General features: G+C 42.5%; 1 protein-coding gene across 1 annotated transcript in view; it reads left to right on the top strand.

The window, feature by feature from the left end:
• PSMC3 (proteasome 26S subunit, ATPase 3) overlaps window positions 1-19,420 on the top strand; it is a gene marked incomplete in the record, with an annotated part of 1,066,102 nt that overhangs the window by 496,539 nt on the left and 550,143 nt on the right. Inside the window, 1 exon segment of the mRNA XM_044082888.1 lies at window positions 13,515-13,663. Within this exon segment, the coding sequence (XP_043938823.1) occupies window positions 13,515-13,663 (149 nt within the window).

Below are 19,420 nucleotides of genomic sequence, written 5' to 3'. Positions count from 1 at the left end.
TAACAGCCTTCAAGGACTTAATTCATCCAGGACAACTACTGATAAAGACGGACAACAACACAGTCATGTGGTATATGAACAAGCAAGGGGACACACACTCATACCCCCTTTGCAGATTAGCCATGGCACTGTGGGACACAGCTTTGACCTATCAAATACATCTTCAGGCTCAATTCCTGCCAGGAAAACAAAACACTCTGGCAGACTATTTAAGCAGAAACCTTATGGAACCTCATGAGTGGAAACTAAATCCACAAGTCTTCAGCATGATAACAGAGAAATGGGGGAGCCCAGACATAGATCTATTTGCCTCTCCTCAAAATTATCAACACAAAGCATTCTATAACTATGTCAAGAATCTAAATGGCAATGCTCAGATCTGCTCTGAGCTAAAACAGAATGGCATTAAATATACTGATCCGAAGGATATTGCCAATATCCTGGCAGATCGATTCAGTGCCAACTTCACCCCCCTCTCACCCCCTAAATGGCCCATCTCAATACCGGAAGATTGCCAAATTCCAGTAATAACGGCCACACAGGTACAAAACGCACTCTCTAAAGCCAAGAATAAGCATCCATGGGACCAGATGACATCCCGGGCTGTGTACTACATGAACTACAGTATGAACTGGCACCTCACCTAAGTGTCATGTTTAATCATAGCCTCACCTCAGGTTTCGTGCCCACTGAGTGGCGCAGAGCTACAGTTATCCCAGTCCACAAGGGGGGATCCACCTTGGATCCTGGAAACTACCGTCCCATCAGTCTGACAAGCCTTATCTGCAAGGCCATGGAGCGTATTATCATGGAACTTATAAACAAAGACATTGGCAACCTTCAAACACTGGACCCCACCCAGTTTGGGTTCGTGAAGGGCCGATCTTGTCTCCTGAACCTGATTGATTTCTTTGAATCAGTCTCCAGAGCCATGGACAAGGGTAAGGTGGTCCACACAGCCTATCTAGACCTTGCCAAGGCCTTTGACACCATCCCCCACTCTGGAATCATAGATAAACTTACTAAGTTGGGCATTAATCCCTATGTCACCCAATGGGTTGCTAAATGGCTTACTGATAGAATCCACACTGTAAAAGTAGCCGACTCCAAATCCAGCTCCAGACAAGTGGAGTACCTCAGGGTTCAGTCCAGGGGCTGCTCTTGTTTGGCATCTACTTCTCTGAAGTACAGGTCAACACTAAGGGACTCTGGCTAACAAAGTTTGCAGATGACTGCAAACTGGGAGCCATTATTGAATCCCCAAATGATGTGGATACTCTACAAAAGGGCCTTACAGAAACAGATGCTTGGTGCCAGAGCCATGGACTCAAGCTCAATGCCAAGAAATGTATTGTTATCCCCTTTGGGAAAAAACATGTATCCATGAATTACCATATAGGTGGCAGTACACTAAACACAGAAAGTGTGATAAGAGACTTAGGGACACAGGTGGACAGTGGTCTCACCTTCGATAACCACATCGCCACAACAGTCAGGAAATCCTTCTATGTGGCACACGTCATCACGAAGGGCTTTTCATCCAGAAAAAAGGAGGTCATTGTCCCACTGTACTCATCCCTCATTAGACCCATTATAGAATACAACACCCCATTTGGTATGTACCTCTCAAGACATCTGCAACAACTGGAAAGGCCTCAGAAATACCTCACTAAAAGAATCACAGGCCTAAAGCAGATGCCCTGTGCTGACCGCCTTAAAAAACTCCAGCTATACTCTGTCGCATATCGTCTACTCAGAGGCGATCTCTGCTAACATACAAGGCCATGTCAAACCCAGAGCTGTTGGACATGCTACACTTAAAGAAATCCCAATCCCTCAGAGCTACACGCTCCAGGGATCTAAACCTTGTCATCACAATAAACAAAACATGCTGGAGGGATAGGTTCCTGACCCAGAGACTCCCCAGACTCTGGAATAGATCGCCCATACATGTCAAGCAGAGTGCCTCTTTGGACCTCTTCAAGAGGAACCTTGACGATTGGATGGGAGAAAGGAAATTCACCCCAGGGATCACGTCAGTCGCCCTGCTAGACAGGGGTCCAGGAAAGTAAATAGTGTGGGAAGAAATAGCCAGGGAATTGTTATGGCTAGGCTTGTATAGGCCCTAGGGCTGATAGCCTAGTACCAACCTATGAACCTATGAAAAGATTCTGCACAAGGACTTATCACAGACTAGCATGGAAAGTGGACGCCCTATCCTTCAGTTGGAAAAAACCTATCAGTTTACGCCTTTTCTCCTCTGCCTCTTCGGCCCAAGGTCCTCCTAAAAGTCAGACAAGAGAAGCCAAAGATGATATTAATTGCCCCGTACTGGCCCCTCCAATACTGGTACCCAATCCTTAGGAACTTGTCTCAATACCCAGCTTGGACCTTGCCTCAAAAACTACAACTACTGTCTCAGCAAAACAATCAGATCCTGCACAGTCAACTACAGACTCTGAACCTGGCAGCATGGCTTATCCTGTAGTCAAACAAACGACACCTCTCAGTAAAACTGTGATGGATGTCATTTTGGAAGCCAGAAGGCCTTGTACTAGAAAATCTTATGCTGACAAATTGAAGAGATTCTGTGCTTGGAATCAAGCGCAAGGAACTGATGCAGCAGAACCACATATTCCTCAGATATTACAGTACTTAACTGAGATGCTTGACAAAGGCCTATTTTTCTTATCAATCAAAATCCATGCCTCTGCCATTTCGGCTCATTATAATACAGAGCCTCCAATTTTTTCTCATCCTTTACTAAAGCAGTATCTTAGAGGAGCCAAAAATTTAAGGCCTCCTAGATCACCGTTACCTGCATGGGACCTCAATTATGTGTTGGAAAAGCTCATCCTGCCTCCATTTGAACCAGCTGCTACCGCTGATATCAAGTTCTTATCATGAAAGACCGCTCTGTGGACAAATCCTACTTTTATGCCTAAGGTCGGTTTCAGTGTGGCTCTTAACCAAACAATTCATCTGCCAACTTTTTATCCAAATCCGCAGAACAAAGGGGAGAGAATTCTGCATTCCTTGGACATACACAGGCCGCTAAGATTCTACTTGAGCAGGACTAAAGCTCTAAGAAAAACTGAGCAATTACTAGTGTTATATGCTGCAGGATCAGAAGGAAAGGCTATTTCAAAGCAGACAGTTTCAAAGTGGATAAGCCATTGCATCCATTTCTGCTACTTACACCATGGCAAACCTGTGCCCAAGGGCATTAGGTCTCACTCCACCAGAGCTGCAGCTACTTCAGTAGCCTTTCTCAGAGGAGTACCAACCAAGGACATTCTAGAGGTTGGTACTTGGAGTTCTGTTCACACCTTTACTAAGCATTACCATTCTCCTCTCTAAGTCCAGGGCAGGCTTTGCCACTGCAGTGCTGCAGGACCTTATAGCCTCAACTAATGCTGTTTAGCTCCAGCCTCCCAACCGTAGCTTTGGGATTCTACCCAAATGTAATGACTGCAACAGTGAAACACGAGGAACATAGTACAGTTGTGTACACTTACTATAAATGTAGATGTTCAAGTGTATTCACTGTTGCAGTCCGGGTTGCCCTCCCGCCATCCCCCTGTCATTTTACAGTTTATCTTTCCTTCTGTATCTTCTACAACCTATGTGGTGTATTTGCTTGTAGATGAAGGTAAAGTTTATATTGAAACCAAGTGAAAGATGTAATCCAAAGCAGCGAAGAGCAGTAAAAAACAGCGATAAGCCAGAGGTAATCTCCACAAAAAGTTTATTCAAACACACGACATAAACCTCGTCCAAGTCCTTCTCTCAAGCGCTTTCGCTCAGTGCAATACTGAGCTTTATCAAGATAACAATGCAGGGCAAAGTAGCCTTATTTATATGTCACTATAGAGATCATGTGCTTCATTGATTAAACTCAATCAAGTTAAAATTAATTGCTGACTAATTTGAAAATTAAACAGCACAATATTGTATAAAATACATAAAATCCTAAATAAATACCTTTTCTTAATATAATTAAAATATATTATTTAAAAACCACAAAATGTTTGTGAATAGGTAAATAAATAATATTATGTATGTTATTTCATAAAACCATATTCGTAGTGATTAACTGTTGTATCACTGTTACTGTACAAGAAACATAAATAGTGTAATAAAATACCACAATCAACGATGTAAGTAATGAGTAGTAATGAATAGAAATCAATGTTAAAAATAAAAATAAAATTAAATATAAAAATAATAATCAAATATTAAATATTCAAGCATTATTACATAGATTATATTCCCTATACTCAGAATCAATATAAAATGCAAATGAATTAATGCAATAAATAATGTTAATGATCTCTTATTAAATATTATATGTTATAACTTTGCTCTTCTTAATTTCAAAACACTACTTAAATTCATATAATCATTTAACCCTGGCCATTTAGCTGCATCCAGTCTCAGCTGCCATACAAGCTCCCTGTGTTCCAGTTTAGTCTCCCAGTCACCCCCTCTTTTGTCGGGTATTATCTGGTCTAACACAATAAACTTAATTTCCATATCTGGGCAAGACAAAGAATGTTTATAAAAAGCATTGGTCTCTTTTTTCTTAAAAATATCATAGAAGTGTTCATAGATTCTTCTCTTTCCCAACATAGAAACTTTGACATTTTATACAAAAGCCTAAATATACAACATTGCAGTTAAAATACCCATTAGACCGGAATAGATATTTCCTAGATGGAATATATATACTATGATCGTTCAAAATGGCAGTGCATTGTTTGCATGTTCCACATTTATAAGTTCCTTTCTTAGATCTACTACCAATGGTGTTTGTCATTTCTTTTCTCTCAAATAGTTCTTTCATGTTAGTGCCCCTGCGTCTAACAAATTTAGGGTTAGTTGGAACCTTTGTTAAAGAAACTTCATGCAATGTGAGAACTGGCCAGTACCTTATAATTGTTTCCTCTATCAAATCAGAGTTGTTGGAAAATGTATGTATGCGACTAGTTTGTTCTAATTCCTGGGTATTCTTGTGCAAGTTGTCCACTTGCAGTAACGTGCACCCTAAAAGTGGTGGGTATTTTTCTTCTCTGCATGCGGAAATTTCCGTGACCAAGTTATTAACTAGTTTGGCTGGGTAGCCCCTTTCACAAAATCTCTCTTCTAAAACGCTAACCTCATTTGAGAAGTATTCCGCAGTACTACACATTCTAGAAGCACGGATTAGTCTATATTGATGCATGTATATATGTATATAAATATGTATAATATTGCTACCTTTTTGGGGGCAAGAAAAAATATAGAAAATGGCATCGGCTGCATGTTTTATACCCCTGACGACCTGATGTCATAGAAGAGAAGACAACAACCGACGCAGGACCCAAGACTTTGGAATTCAGGCCGACTGAGGGCAACCTGACAGCAGATTACCCTAATGTAATGACTGCAGCAGTGAATACACTCTAACATCTACATTTATGGTGAGTGGACACAACTGTACTTTCTCTGCACTTCCTTTTGGCTTATCTACTGTGCCCAGGGTATTCACAAAATCCTTAGCTCCAGCCATTGCATATTGCAGGCAGAGAAAAATTCAAATTTACCCATACTTGGACGATTGCCTGATTCAGGCGGACAGTCAGGAATTGCTATTCCAGCACCTGACATTTATAGAGAGACTTCTAACTTCACTTGGGTTACACAATCAATGAAAATAAATCACGTCTGGTACCCAGCCAATGCATTGTATTCCTGGGAGCAACCTTTTACACAACTTCCCAGATGGCATTTCTCACTCCAGAAAAACAAATTTATTTGACAAGCTACTTCAATCTACTGGCCATCAAAACCCAGCTGTCTGCAAGAAAAATACTGCAAGTCCTAGGGTTCATGGCCTCTTGCATTCTACTAATTCCATATGCAAGACTGCATATGAGGAAACTTCAGTGGTACTTAAAAAGTCTCTGGTGTCAACATTCTCAGGACCTGGAAGCAATGATTCCTATCATTCCTTGCCTAAGGGCAGAGTTCCTTTGGTGGGTAGAGGCCTGCTACCACAACAAAGGACACCCTTTCACTCAACCCCCTGCCGGCCAAACACTACAGACGTATCAGACTATGCATGGGGGGGCTCGCATGGCAGGACAATGCATTCAAGCCCAATGCAAATGCACCTGCATATCAGTCAAAAAGAAATGTTAGCTGTACAGAATGCTCTGACAGCCTTCAAATGCCTTATTCTTCCAGGGCAACTATTGATAAAGACAGACAACACCACAGTTATGTGATACATAAACAAGCAGGGTGGAACCCATTTCTACCCACTCTACATGTTAGCCATGGCTCTATGGAACGCAGCCTTGAGCAATCAAGTGCACCTGCAAGCTCATTTCCTGCCAGGCAAACTAAATTCACTGGCAGATGACTTGAGCAGAAATCTTATGGACCCACACGAGTGGAAACTGGAGCCCAGATAATTTAAGCTTTTGATCCACAGGTGGGGGGGGCACCAGAGGTAGACCTCTTTGCTTCCCCTCAGAGCCATCAGTTGAGCAAATATTGCACCAGAACTCACCATAGCCAAGCGTGGAAAGTGGATGCCCTGTCCTTTACATCAGAAACCTCTCGATCTATGCCTTTCCCCCTCTGCCCCTCCTCTCGAAGGTTCTTCTAAAGATTAAACAGGACAAGCCAAGGATAATCCTGATTGCACCAGACTGGCCACGCCAGCACTGGTACCCACTTTTGTGCAGTCTGACAGTACTGCCACCATGGCACCTGCCTCAGACCCCCTCCCTGCTGTACAAGCAGGAGGGCCTGATTTTGCATCCTCAGCTACAAACCCTGAACCTAGCAGCCTGGCTCATCCCTTGAACTCATCACCAGCAACCCTCCGTAAACAAGTGCTAGATGTTATCCTTAAGGCAAGGAGGCCTAGTACTAGAAAATCCTATTCAGAAAAGTGGAAAAGATACTGTTCTTGGAGCCAGTCTCAAGGAATGGACACAACTGTGACCAGCGTACCTCATATACTAGATTACTAAACAGAAATGCTCCACAAAGGCCTAACCTTCCCCTCAATTAAGATTCATGCTTCTGCCATCCCAGTTCATTATAATACTCAACCACCCCTCTTCTCTCATCCTCTGGTCAAACAGTTCCTGAGAGGAACCAAAAATTTAAGACCCCCCCCAGGAGAGCTCCCACACTCCAGCTTGGGACCTTAACTTTGTATTGGAAAAACTCATGCTTCCACCCTTTCAACCTGCTGCCTCAGCAGAGTTAAAATTCCTCTCCTGGAAAACAGCTTTACTTCTAGCCATCACTTCAGCAAGAAGAGTGTCTGAATTGCAGGCCCTTACGGCTGTGGAACCCTTCATTATCTTCCATGCGGACATGGTTTCCGTCAAGACTAACCCATCATTTATGTCCAAGGTGGTGTCTGGTGTGGCTTTAAACCAATCCATTAATTTGCCAACCCTTTTCCCTAATCCTCAGAATAAAGGGGAAAGGATCCTGCACTCCCTGGATGTGCACAGGCAGCTTAGGTTCTATCTGGACAGGACTAAACCTTTCAGAAAATCTGATCAGCTGCTAATCAGCTTTGCTGCAGGGACAGAGGGCAAGGCCGTTTCAAAGCAAACCATTTCTAAATGGATAGCACACTGCATCCATTTCTGCTACAAACACCATGGGAAACCTACCCCTCAGGGGATCAGAACACATTCCACTAGGGCTACATCAACTTCTGCAGCATTTCTCAGAGGAGTCCCTACCCAGGGACATTCTGGAAGCTGCAACCTGCAGCTCTGTACACACCTTCACCAAGCATTACCACTTGCCTATCTTTTCTAAATCCAGAGCTGGATTTGCTACCGCAGTCTTACAGGGCCTGCTTGCCAGCCCTAATGCTTCTTGACTGCCTCCACCCATCCTCAGCTTTGGGAATCAACCCAGATGTGATGACTGTAACAGTGTAACACAAAGAACATAGTATAGTTGTGTACACTTACCATGAATGTAGATGTTCGAGTGTATTCATTGTTGCAGTCCTGGTTACCCTCCCATCAGCCCCTGACTTTGCTATACTTCTACCTATTCTTTTTTGTTCGGCCATATTTTATAACATTGGTGTTTTCTTTCTACTGGGGGTGTTCTACACCATGTAATTGCTTCGTATTGTGGGGGCTCCTGACATCTTGGACTAGAAAAACTGATGTAATGGCATCGGCTGCATGTTTTATACCCATGACGACTTGGCGTCATGGAAGAAGCGACAGCATCTGACGCAGAAATCTCAAGACTCTGGTATTCAGGCCGACTGAGGGCTATCTGCAGGCAGATAACCCAAATGTGATGACTGTAACAGTGAATACACTCGAACATCTACATTTATGGTAAGTGTACACAACTGTACTTTCTCAGCAAGCAGAACACGCTGGCATATTCTCTGAGCAGGGAGATCTCAGTCACAGTTAGTGGATGCTATATAGAAATGCTTTCTTTGACTTTGTAAAGCTTTGGGAGTAGCACAGTGATTGAGATCAGTCCATCTGTAGTGAATCACCAGCTTACTAGCTTCTGCACTCAAATATGTTGTAAGGGAGCTGTAGCTGCAAAAAATATTTCAGTCAAATGGATTAAGGATTCCATTACTCTTTCTTGCATTTCTTGTCATTTTGAATTGAATTTGCATCTGAAAACAGAGCATAGCCGAGACAAGTTTGGTTCACTCCACTGTCACACATGGCAACCAAAGGAACAGTGACACTTCCACTTCACAGCAAGAAGGAAAGCTACAGCAACCCAAGATGAAGGACCTCAGCATTACAGACTGAAGGCTATGCTATCTTATCTTTAAGAAAGCAGAGGTCTAACCAGGAAGGTCATACTTGTATATTGATCTAAGCCTAGTATCTGGCCCTGTTCTTCAGCTCTTGCAGTATCCCTCACAATTGTTCAAGCATGGCTTGGTGTGTACTCTTCTGTTAAGATGCAGCTGTCAGCAGTATATGTCTGCATGTATGTGGAATCAGTATTTAGTACAGCAGTAAAATGGTTAATTGAAATGATCCTTCACTATTATCTTCATATGTTTCTGATATCCCTAGACTGTGACATACACTTTGTAATGGAGAAGGTTATAGTACAGCTGAATATGACTGTCTTGCAAGGTTGTTTCCCTAGACAACAGCTGCCTTAGCTGGAATGATTTCTAAGGTACAATCAGTGATGTGCAAGGAGCCTTATACCACCTTTCATAATGAAGGAATAGCTCTAAAACATAAAGCTTCTTGATGCCTGAAGTGGTTTCTAAACTGTTACCTGTCTGCCAATAACATATTTTCTGTCTAAAGTCTGAGAACAAGTGAAGGATCATGTTGTACATATCATGGAAATGCATATGATGCCTGTTGTAAGAAAATATGCTCAGTTTTGACAATAGTAGTATATACTTGGATATGTCAAGTTGGAGGTAGTGGTACTTTAGAGTACTAACTCTACTTAAAAAGTGACTTCAGATTTAGTATCTGGAGTAGGGCAAGACAAAGATTTCCTGCAAAAATGCTTTGTTGTGACATTGAATTTAAGAATTCATTGCTTTAGAGATGAAGCAAGAATTTATTTTTTGCTCTATTTTGGATTGCAGTTTTTGATTTCTGTCTTCTGTCAGACAGAAAGTCACATAGACAGCTAAGCTATTAAACTAACAAAACCAAACATTTCTGAAATACCATTTGTTTAGTTTATAGCTGGCAAGCAGTGTATCCCAGTGGCTAAGCACCAGCTCTCAGAATGGTTTAACAGTTGCATCACCTTGTGCTAGGGCAAATATGGTAAGACTAGCCAGGTCTTAGCCCACTTCACTAGGTTTGCTATTACTGAACCTTTTTCAGTTTTTTTTCTGCCCATAATATCTGTGGGACTGCTGCTTTGATGTCCAATCTCACTTTAAGCAATCACTACAAAGTGGATACACAGACTTGGACTAGAGAAGGATTTCGCGTTGCAGTTGTGTAGGGGTATTGCAAGTCAGTACACCTTTTCTCGTGGTCTCATCACACACAGTTTTCTTCCATTCATTTTATGCATTTCATGCAGCAGTCCTGTGTGTATATGGATAATTGAGTAGAAGAGTCAGTGCTACAGGATGGGTATGAAGCCATAGAGTGTATATTTAGCTTGTTAATGGTTTCTTTCTTGGATACTAAAACCTTAAGTGGTGCAGTGAGTACTTCACCCCCCTTTTCTCCAAAAAGTATTTGTGGGGGATACTGGTAACCATAGTCCTGTTTTTGAGAGAGTCCTGTCTGTTCAAGACCATCAGTGTTTACTGCTAATTGGTTATATTTCTTCCTCTGTGCTGTCTAGATGCAATCCAGCTTTGTACAAGACCCTAGAATATACCTGAGGAACATTTGTTAGTAACGTAATATGATTTGGAAGAAAACAAGATGGAGTGACTTGAGTTATTTTTATCAGTAGACTTCCTCTTTATGATCATTACATGGAGAGACTGACATTACCCTGTTGAGGGACAGGCAGCTATGTGATCTGACGAGAAAACTTACTTGCAACTTAGTTACATTCATTTTATGAATTCACTGCAGCAGTGATCTTTCTATTTGTATATCCGTTGTAGTGAGTACCCACTCACGTGTATACTATATACATTTACACAGTGGAAAAGACAAATAGGCAGAAGTTTGTTGCCGGTACCTTTGAGATGGATATGATTATCACACAAATTGGTCAACATTATAAAAGAGCTTGAGAAAAGCTAGTAAGTCCATCTTCTATATGATGAAAATGTAACAAATTAATGCTTCCCAAAAGAGGCCACCTTTGGTAGACTTGTCAGTGGGTTCTACTGCCAGCCAGCAGATTAAGTCCATTTGAGACTTGCTGCAGGAGCGTGAAGTTCTGCTGCTATGTTGATTACATCTCATAAGTATACTTCAAGGATCTTGGATTAGCAACAAGATGCCTTCATTTCTAGAGCAACCTCAATATTATAAGGTTAAAGCATCTGCTGTTGTAGTAATAACGCAGGTTTGTTTAGCAAGTTTGTGGTGTAGATGGCTGATCTGGGAAAGATGATCCAATGGCTGAGGGGGTAGGGCTCAGGATTTCAACTACCCACTTGCGCTGGCGAGAGCACTGAAGTTTACAAGTGAAAATTTTACCTGAGTGCATGTATGCAGGCAATGCCATGCATATTACAGCCAAGTATGCAGCAATACACACTTGGCCGACTCAAGCTTGTTCACTAAGATTGCTGCCCTCGTGGAATCTTCCTTCTTGCAGTGTCACAACTTCACATTTGTTTTAAGAAGAGAAATGGGACGATTTTGTCCTCTGTGCTACTGATTTTATTCATTTGCTTAAAGCCATTTCATGCTGTTTTTAGACTTCAGAATTGCTTAGAGGTATTCACAAAATTGTGCACGAGCATCATGCATGTGTAGACTGCTCATATTAACCATAATGCATTGCACATCATATGAAATTGGAAAAAATGGGTAAATTACCCCCGACCGCACTAGTTATGGTATGAGAACCCCCTGCATGTCACTTTTCAAGTCACACAGTAAGGAGCTTCTCTAGGGAGGATTTATGGCTGTAAGGGGCTTAGTGGTGGTGGGGTGACTGACTGAATAGGTGGACTGTCACAGTAGTCAGGGGTGCTACAAAAATTAAAATGAAATGTTTGTTAATTTCTGGAACAAGAGTATTTAATTTGTTTGCTCCTGAACAGGTTTTTGCATCTTAGTTGCAGTTCCCATCTTGTAAAATAATTTGTTAGTTCAGATGCCATGTCTTACATGTCATGGAGAAAGTCCCCTAGCATATTTTGTCCTTACTATTGTAATATAAATTACTACTTTTTGCCTCATTTCTGTAAATAAGCGCTGTCATTTTATTGCTTAAAGGCGGTACGTGCCAGAAGATTAATTTTAATTCTTACCACTCATTCATAATTGGTGGAATCCACTGATGTTCGTCACAAAATATGTCCTTTTCTGCCTAACAGAAATCCTTAGATACATAGATGGTGGTGCAAGATAATTTGGGTTAGCCAGGTTTACAGTAACACACTGGGGGTGCCTTCTTTGAAGGTTGGGCGTCAGGCTGGCAACTTGGCACCATAAAAATCTACTGCCAATCATTGGCGGACCAGAGTTCAGTTGTGGCGACCCCTAACCGGGAAAAGCCGAAAAGACAAACAACTTAAATTCAGCATACAAAGGACATAATTTGTCAGTAGATGAGCGTGAGGCATGACTGTAGGTATTGCTTTTGTTTGAATGTTGTTCTTGCTCAAAGGACAAGTGAGCAAGCCAGTGAGAAGTTAGTTTTTCCTTCCTTCAAGATGTAGTCAGTCCTTTTGAGAACCGTAGCATGGATTTTTGTGTTGCATTCTCAGTAATGAGTTTCTGTAGTGAGCACTGTTCCCAAGTGGTGAGCTGTGTGGGTTAAGATGGTCATTTACTGCCTGCACCAGTGAGATTTGTTTTACCTTTTTTCTTATTGTGTGTTTACTTTAAAATTGTATTAAATTAACTTTCTATGTATACATGCGTGTGTATATGTACATACATGTGTGTGTATGTGCGTGTGCGCACGCATATATATATATATATATATATATATATATATATATATATATATATATATATATGGGTCTAGGACTATTGAACGAAGTTCAGTAGTCCGAAAGCACATCTACCGAAAACACTTTAGCGAAAGTACTTTTTACCGAAAAAGCACTTTTGTTAAAGTCCCTCAAAAAAGTAATAAAAAAAAGAAAAAAGCACAACTGTTTACGCAGGGGGGCAAGCCCCCCTGCACCGAGCTGTGCCCCCACCCCCCCTACTTTTGTATTCTCACTCCGAGATCACATTACAGTGGGGAATAGGGAATATTCCCTTATCCCCCACTGTACTACAATCTCAGCAACAGCCATTCCCCCACGATTTCCCTAACTTTTCAGCATACTTCCGTGAAAGTGCTTTTTCGGTGAAAAGCACTTTCACGAACGTATGCCTGGCTGTTTCAGTTTTGGTGAAACGGCAGTTCGGGGAACAGTACAAGACCCAATATATATATGTGTGTGTGTGTGTGTGTGTGTGTGTGTGTGTGTGTGTGTGTATATATATATATATATAGATATATATATATATATATATATATATATATATATATATATATATATATATATATATATATATATATATGTATGTATATGTTTTATATATATATATATATATATATATATATATATATGTTTTATATATATATATATATATATATATATATATACACACACACACACACACACACACACATGTGTATGCATGTATACATATATGTATGTTTTTTTTAATTTGGGGTTTATTTTGTGTTCCTACATAAATTCCATACAACTTTTTAAATAGGACTGCTAAGTTGATAACTTGTTGGCAGTGCTTAAACTTGTTAATTTTAAGAGAAGATTGAAAAAAAAAGTTTATATGTTTCTTGTGTTCTAGGCTACCTTCTTAAAGCTGGCTGGCCCCCAGCTAGTTCAGATGTTTATTGGAGATGGAGCCAAACTTGTCCGAGATGCCTTTGCTTTAGCCAAAGAGAAATCCCCATCTATCATTTTTATTGATGAACTGGATGCTATTGGAACAAAAAGGTGAGTGCAGTTAACTGAATAGGAGGCTACATAACCTGTCAGCAAAATGAAATGCAGAATCAGTCACCATTTACTTACCTCAACAGTAATGGTTTTATTTTTTATTTTTAAAAAATACATCTGTTACTCATGATGGTTGTGATCTCAATTGTTCTCACTTTTGTGACATACATGCTCTTTTCTTTCTAACCTAGTGTGCCAAGCTTGAACCTTTTTGCTGACACACCACCAGCATTTAGAAATGAATGCTTATTACGGTGTAAAAATAAGGAAACAAGGCTTCTCATCCCAAATGTTGGTCTTGCTGTCTCAGCAGCAGTTTTGGAAAGTAGTATTCAAGTGATGCATACCTGCAAGAGTAGGATAGAAATTCAACTTTCATTTCAGACATCACATGAATCCAGTGTTGTATTGTTAATATTCTCCTATTCCAGCTCATAATCTCTCCAAGGTGTACACCTTTTGATGACTGTGTGCTGCAAGCTGCCTTTCCCCCAAAAGGTGAGTTAAAATTCATGTTCATACTGTATCAACTCATTATTTGAGTACGTCCCTAAATCCTGAATTAAAACACATGTTCTTTCCCTTCCCTGTCAGCCGAGAGGAAGCAGGCTTATTTATGTAATGCAAGTTAAACAAAATACATTGAGCCACAAAAATACAGCAGTAATGCCTGTTAGGGTTTGCTAGTTACTGTGAATTGCCCAAACCAGCAGACTAGGAATAGTAACCAATGGATAGCAGTATTGCAGTGACTTAACTATAGGTTCATAGGTAAGTACTAGGCTATCTGCTCAAGGGCATTTATAAGCCAAACCAAAGTGTTGTCTTTCACCACCCCCTTAGATTAGTTCCCTGTGCCTTTGACAAGCAGAGCCATTAGTTCCCTGCGCCTCTGTCCAGCAGAGCCATTGCAGTGATCCCCGGGGTAAATTTTCGATTTCCCATCCACCCATCAAGGTTTCTCTTGAAGAGTGCTAGTGAGGGGCTCTGCCTGATGTATACTGGAATCTTGTTCCAAAGCATGGGGAGTCTCTGGGTCAGGAATCTATCCCTCCAGCACATCCTATTTATCGTTGTGATAAGGTTTATATCCCTAGACCGTGTGGCTCTCAGGGATTTGTTTTTTTTTTAGGTGGAGCATATCCATCAATTCTGGGTTGGGCATGGCCTTGTATGTCAAACAGAGATCACCTCTGAGTAAGCGATATGCAACAGAGTACAGCTAGAGTTTCTTTAGTCGGGCTGCATAGGTCATATGTTTGAGGCCAGTAATCTTCTTGGTGAGGTACTTTTGTGGTCTTTCCAGCTGTTGCAGGTGTCTTGTAAGGTACATCTCAAATGGGGCGTTGTATTCTATAATGGGTCTAATAAGTGATAAGTAGAGAGGCACAATAACCTCCTTTGTTCTGGATGAGAACCCTTTTGAGATTAGGTGGGCCACGTAGAAGGATTTTCTAACCAACTTGGCGATATGATTATCAAAAGAGAGATTGCTATCTGCTTGGGCCCCCAGATCCCTTATTACTTTTTCTGTATTTAGGGGACTACCACCTATGTAGTAGTTCATGGGTACTTTGTTTTTTCTAAAGGGGATGACTATGCACTTTTTGGCATTCAGCTTGAGGCCATGATTTTGACACCAGGTATCCATCTCAGTGAGACCCTTCTGGAGGGTGTCTGTATCAGCCGGAGAATCAGTTATGGCCCCTAGTTTGCAGTTGTCTGTGAACGTGGTCAGCCAAATTCCTCCTGTGCTTGCCTATACCTCTGAGAAGTATATACCGAACAGGAGGGGTCCTAGGACTGAGCCCTGGGGGACACCACTTGTAATCGGTTTAGAGTCAGACCTAGAGTCTGCAACTCTCACCTTGTGGGTTCTGTCCGTGAGCCAATTTGCAACCCATCTCGTGACATAGGGGATAATTTTTAGGTTGGTGAGTTGTCTATAATACCAGAATGGGGAATGGTGTTGAAAGCCTTTGAGAGGTCTGGGTAGGCTGTGTGGACCTCCTTACCCTCATCTAATCCCTTGATAACTGTCTCAAAGAAGTCCACCAGGTTTAGGAGGCATGATCTGCCCTTAACAAAGTCAAACTAGGTGTGGTCCAAAGTTTGGAGGTTCCCAGTGTCTCTGTTAATGAGTTCCATGATGATGCGCTCCATAGCCTTGCACAACAGGCTAGTCAAGCTTATAGGGCGATAGTTCCCAGGGTCTGTTGTGGCACTACCTTTGTGGAGTGGGATAACTTTTGCTGTGCACCACTCTGTGGGTACGTAGCCTGTAGAGAGGCTGAGTTTGAACAGTGTGTTTAGGTGAGGGGTTAGTTCATTTTTGGATCTCTTGTACGACACAGCCTAGGACACCATCCGGTCCCATTGAGGCTGTGTTTTTGGCTTTGGATAGGGCTGTTTTAACCTGTGTGTCTGTGATTGCCGGGCCCTTACATTCTTCTGGTATGGTTATGGGCCCATTAGGGGGTGAGAGGGGTGTGAAGTTTACACTGAACGTGTCTGCTAAAATGCTGGCAATATCAGTCGGTTCAGTGTATTTTGTGCCATTCTGCACCAACTCACAGCAGATCTGAGAGTTTCCACTTAGGATCTTGACATAGCTAAAGAACGCTTTGTGGTTATCTTTGGAGTCCTTGGCAATTTTTCTTTTGAAGCTAGCTTTGGATGATTTAATGAGGGATCATAGTTTCTTGCTGATACTGATCAGGGATGTCTTTCTTTCTAGGGATCTTGCTCTTATCTGTACTAGTTTCCTCCTTCTATTGTAGAGCTTGTTTATGGCAGGGGTCCACCAGACTGGTTTCCTTTTCTTGGAGGAGTGAGTCTTGGTTTTACTTGGGATAGCATGATCCATGCATTCCTGCAGATGATCGTAGAGTGCCTTTGTATAGGTTTCAGCAGCTTGGACAGCATTGTCCATTGGCATGGAGGCTGTGAACCTTTCCACCTTGGTCTTAAGCAATGTGAAGTTTGCTTTTGAAAAGTTTTTCACGGTGGTTTCCTTGATTGGGGTTGGGGGCAGAATGTGAATATCCAGAGTGATTAGTCTATGGTCTGCTCTAACCAGAGAGGGGTTGACATCAGGTGTGGAACACCGTTCGCCCATGTTAGTGATGACCACGTCCAATATTTTGTTCCCTCTGGTGGGGGTGTTGACCAGTTGATTCAGAGCGTTCGAGTTTATAAATTCTAGGAAGCGTTGAGCAAGGGAGTTAGTAGTTCTCCCAGTTAATGTTTGGATAGTTGAAATCACCCAGTATTAGGGTGATGTCCTTCAAGAATGCAACTGCAGTCCTGACATATGGGTTGTCCTGCCTCAGGCAGCCCTTCGGTCGGCCAGATTCCAAAGTCTGGGTCCGGCATCAGCCGATGTCACCTCCTCCCCGACGTCAGAGCGGCTGGAGTATAAAGGCATCAGCCGACGCCATCTTCTTCAGTCTTTCTTGCCGCGCGGTGCCCGAAGCAGAAGCAGTTCGCAATTGCCGGTCGGTCAGCTCCTGTGTTTTCAGTTACCGAAGTCATCTAAAAGCTAAGTACTCCGTTGGGGAACATTTTTTCTTGCCTCAGCAGATGTCAGAACAAATTGAGAAAGTTAATAATTGTTTGTCTTGTGGTAAACAAATACCTCATAAGGACTTCCATTTTTACTGCCTCCCTTGCCTGGGCCCAGACCACGACGTCTCGGCCTGTGCTGCCTGTGCTTGCTTTAATAAGCGCACTCTCAGGCGCCGGGCAGAGTTTGCCGAAGACTGTTTTGGTGAATCCTTCGCTTACAACATGCCGTCGGAACAACCGACAGCACAACCTACCAAAAAACGAAAGGACCGGGACCGACATCCTCGGCCCACGTCTTCCACCGATATAACACCTAAGCCCTCCGCGAGTGCTTCGGTCCCTTCGGAAGCGGTAATTCAACTGCTCCAGACCGACGACACTGCGTTAACTCATCCCTCGGTCTCGGAGACAACACCGGTGCCAGTTGTTGATTTTCCTCCGGAAGCCGAAGTTCTGGATCTACCCGACACCATTCCCGTGGACAAAGTTACCCCTGCACGCAGGGCAGCTAGGCCTCCTGTATCCATGTCAATCAAGGCCTTTGCACGTGCTAAGGCCGCCAGCCAGGCCAAGGCCCATCCTAAACCTACTTCTCAGGCCCCTTCTTCTGACAGACAAATCATGTCTCTGGCTGTAGATCTAATCTCTCTTATCAGGGGGTCTCAGCCTCACCCAGACAGAAGTTCTCAGCCGCTTGCAGAAAAAAGGCCTAGAACTGAGCAGGCAGACAACCTCTCTTCAGATGAAGCCTCTGGGGATTCAGATCATTCAGATACCCAAGAAGAACCCTTCCAGGCCTATGAGGACTCTGATGCTGAGGATTCAATTCCCTCTGCCTCTCCTCCAGAGGATTTTTTCTTTCGGTGAAGTCCTCCACTCCATGAGGGAACATTTTAAGTGGCAGGGTCAGGAATTTTCTGATTCTAGGAAAAGGCTACGTACCTTCCTTAAGTTACCCCAGCACAGACCTTTAGCTATCCCTCCAGTTTTGGATGTCCTGGATGATGTTTTCTCCGACTCCAGTGCTTCCCCTGATTCTCTCCCTCCTGCTCCTGTCAAGCCAGACAGATATTACAGGGTCCCTGACACTCACAAGCATCTCTTTAATGCCCACTCTGTGGATCTAGAAACTATTTCACAGGGCCCCAAAGGAGTGGCTACCTCCTCAGCCAAGAATCCACTGCCAGCTGACAGGGAAGCAAGGTTCCTGGAGAGATGGGGTAAAAAAGTTTATACCTCTTCCACCATTGCCATGAGGTCACTTAACTGCCTTTTTCATATGTTTCAGTACCAGGATTATTTACTGGATGATTTGCAGAAAAAGATAGCCTCTCCTGAGCCTATAGATAGAAAGGCATTGCAGGATTTGGTTCATAATACCCAGCAGGTTAGTAATCATTTTCTACAGTGTGGTTATGATGCATTGGAGGCTTCATGTAGGGCAGCTATGACAGGGGCTGTTATCCGCAGACATGCTTGGTTGAAAGAGCAGCCACTGCCAGATCATGTTAAAGTAAAGCTCCTGGACGCACCTCTGGATAAACAGAAGCTTTTTGGTACTAATGCTCAGGATGTGTTGAAATCTATTGAGGAGAAGGCAAAATCAGTACAGACAGTAAAGGATTTCCTCCAGGTTCAGCCACCAAGGTTCAGCAGGAATTGGCCTTCAAAGAATTGGTCCTTTCCGGACTCTGACAAGTTTCAAAGGGGAAAGAACAGGCGTGCACGAGGTAGAGGCCAATACCGAGGCTCCTACAGGGGACGCCAATGCCAACTACAAAATCAGAGAAGTGGCACAGGTAGTTCACCTGCACCACAGGGACAATCACAATGACTTACCTTTCACTCCGCCTACCAAGGCTCAAAGAGAAGCACCTCTAGGCGGAAGATTATCTCTATTCTCAAAAAACTGGCACATTATAACAAAGGACAATTGGATTCTGGACATAATAGACAGAGGTTACAGGTTCCACTTCCATACCTTACCAACAGGACAAGGCATGTCAAACCTGCCACAAAATCAAAGGGCAGAGGCACTCATAGAAGTCTCAAAGCTGTTACAAATAAAAGCAATAGAGAAGGTTCCTCCTCAGGAACAAGGCCATGGATTTTATTCAAGACTGTTCCTTGTTCCAAGAAAAGAAAAACAATGGAGGCCTATATTGGACTTGTCCGTTCTAAATACTT

The sequence above is a fragment of the Protopterus annectens genome, chromosome 9.part0, assembly GCF_019279795.1.
Source record: "Protopterus annectens isolate FY-2018-M chromosome 9.part0, PAN1.0, whole genome shotgun sequence".
Classification (NCBI taxonomy): domain Eukaryota; kingdom Metazoa; phylum Chordata; order Ceratodontiformes; family Protopteridae; genus Protopterus; species Protopterus annectens.
The sequence above is the reverse complement of the archived record's forward strand: the minus strand, read 5'-3'. Positions and strand labels throughout refer to the sequence as shown.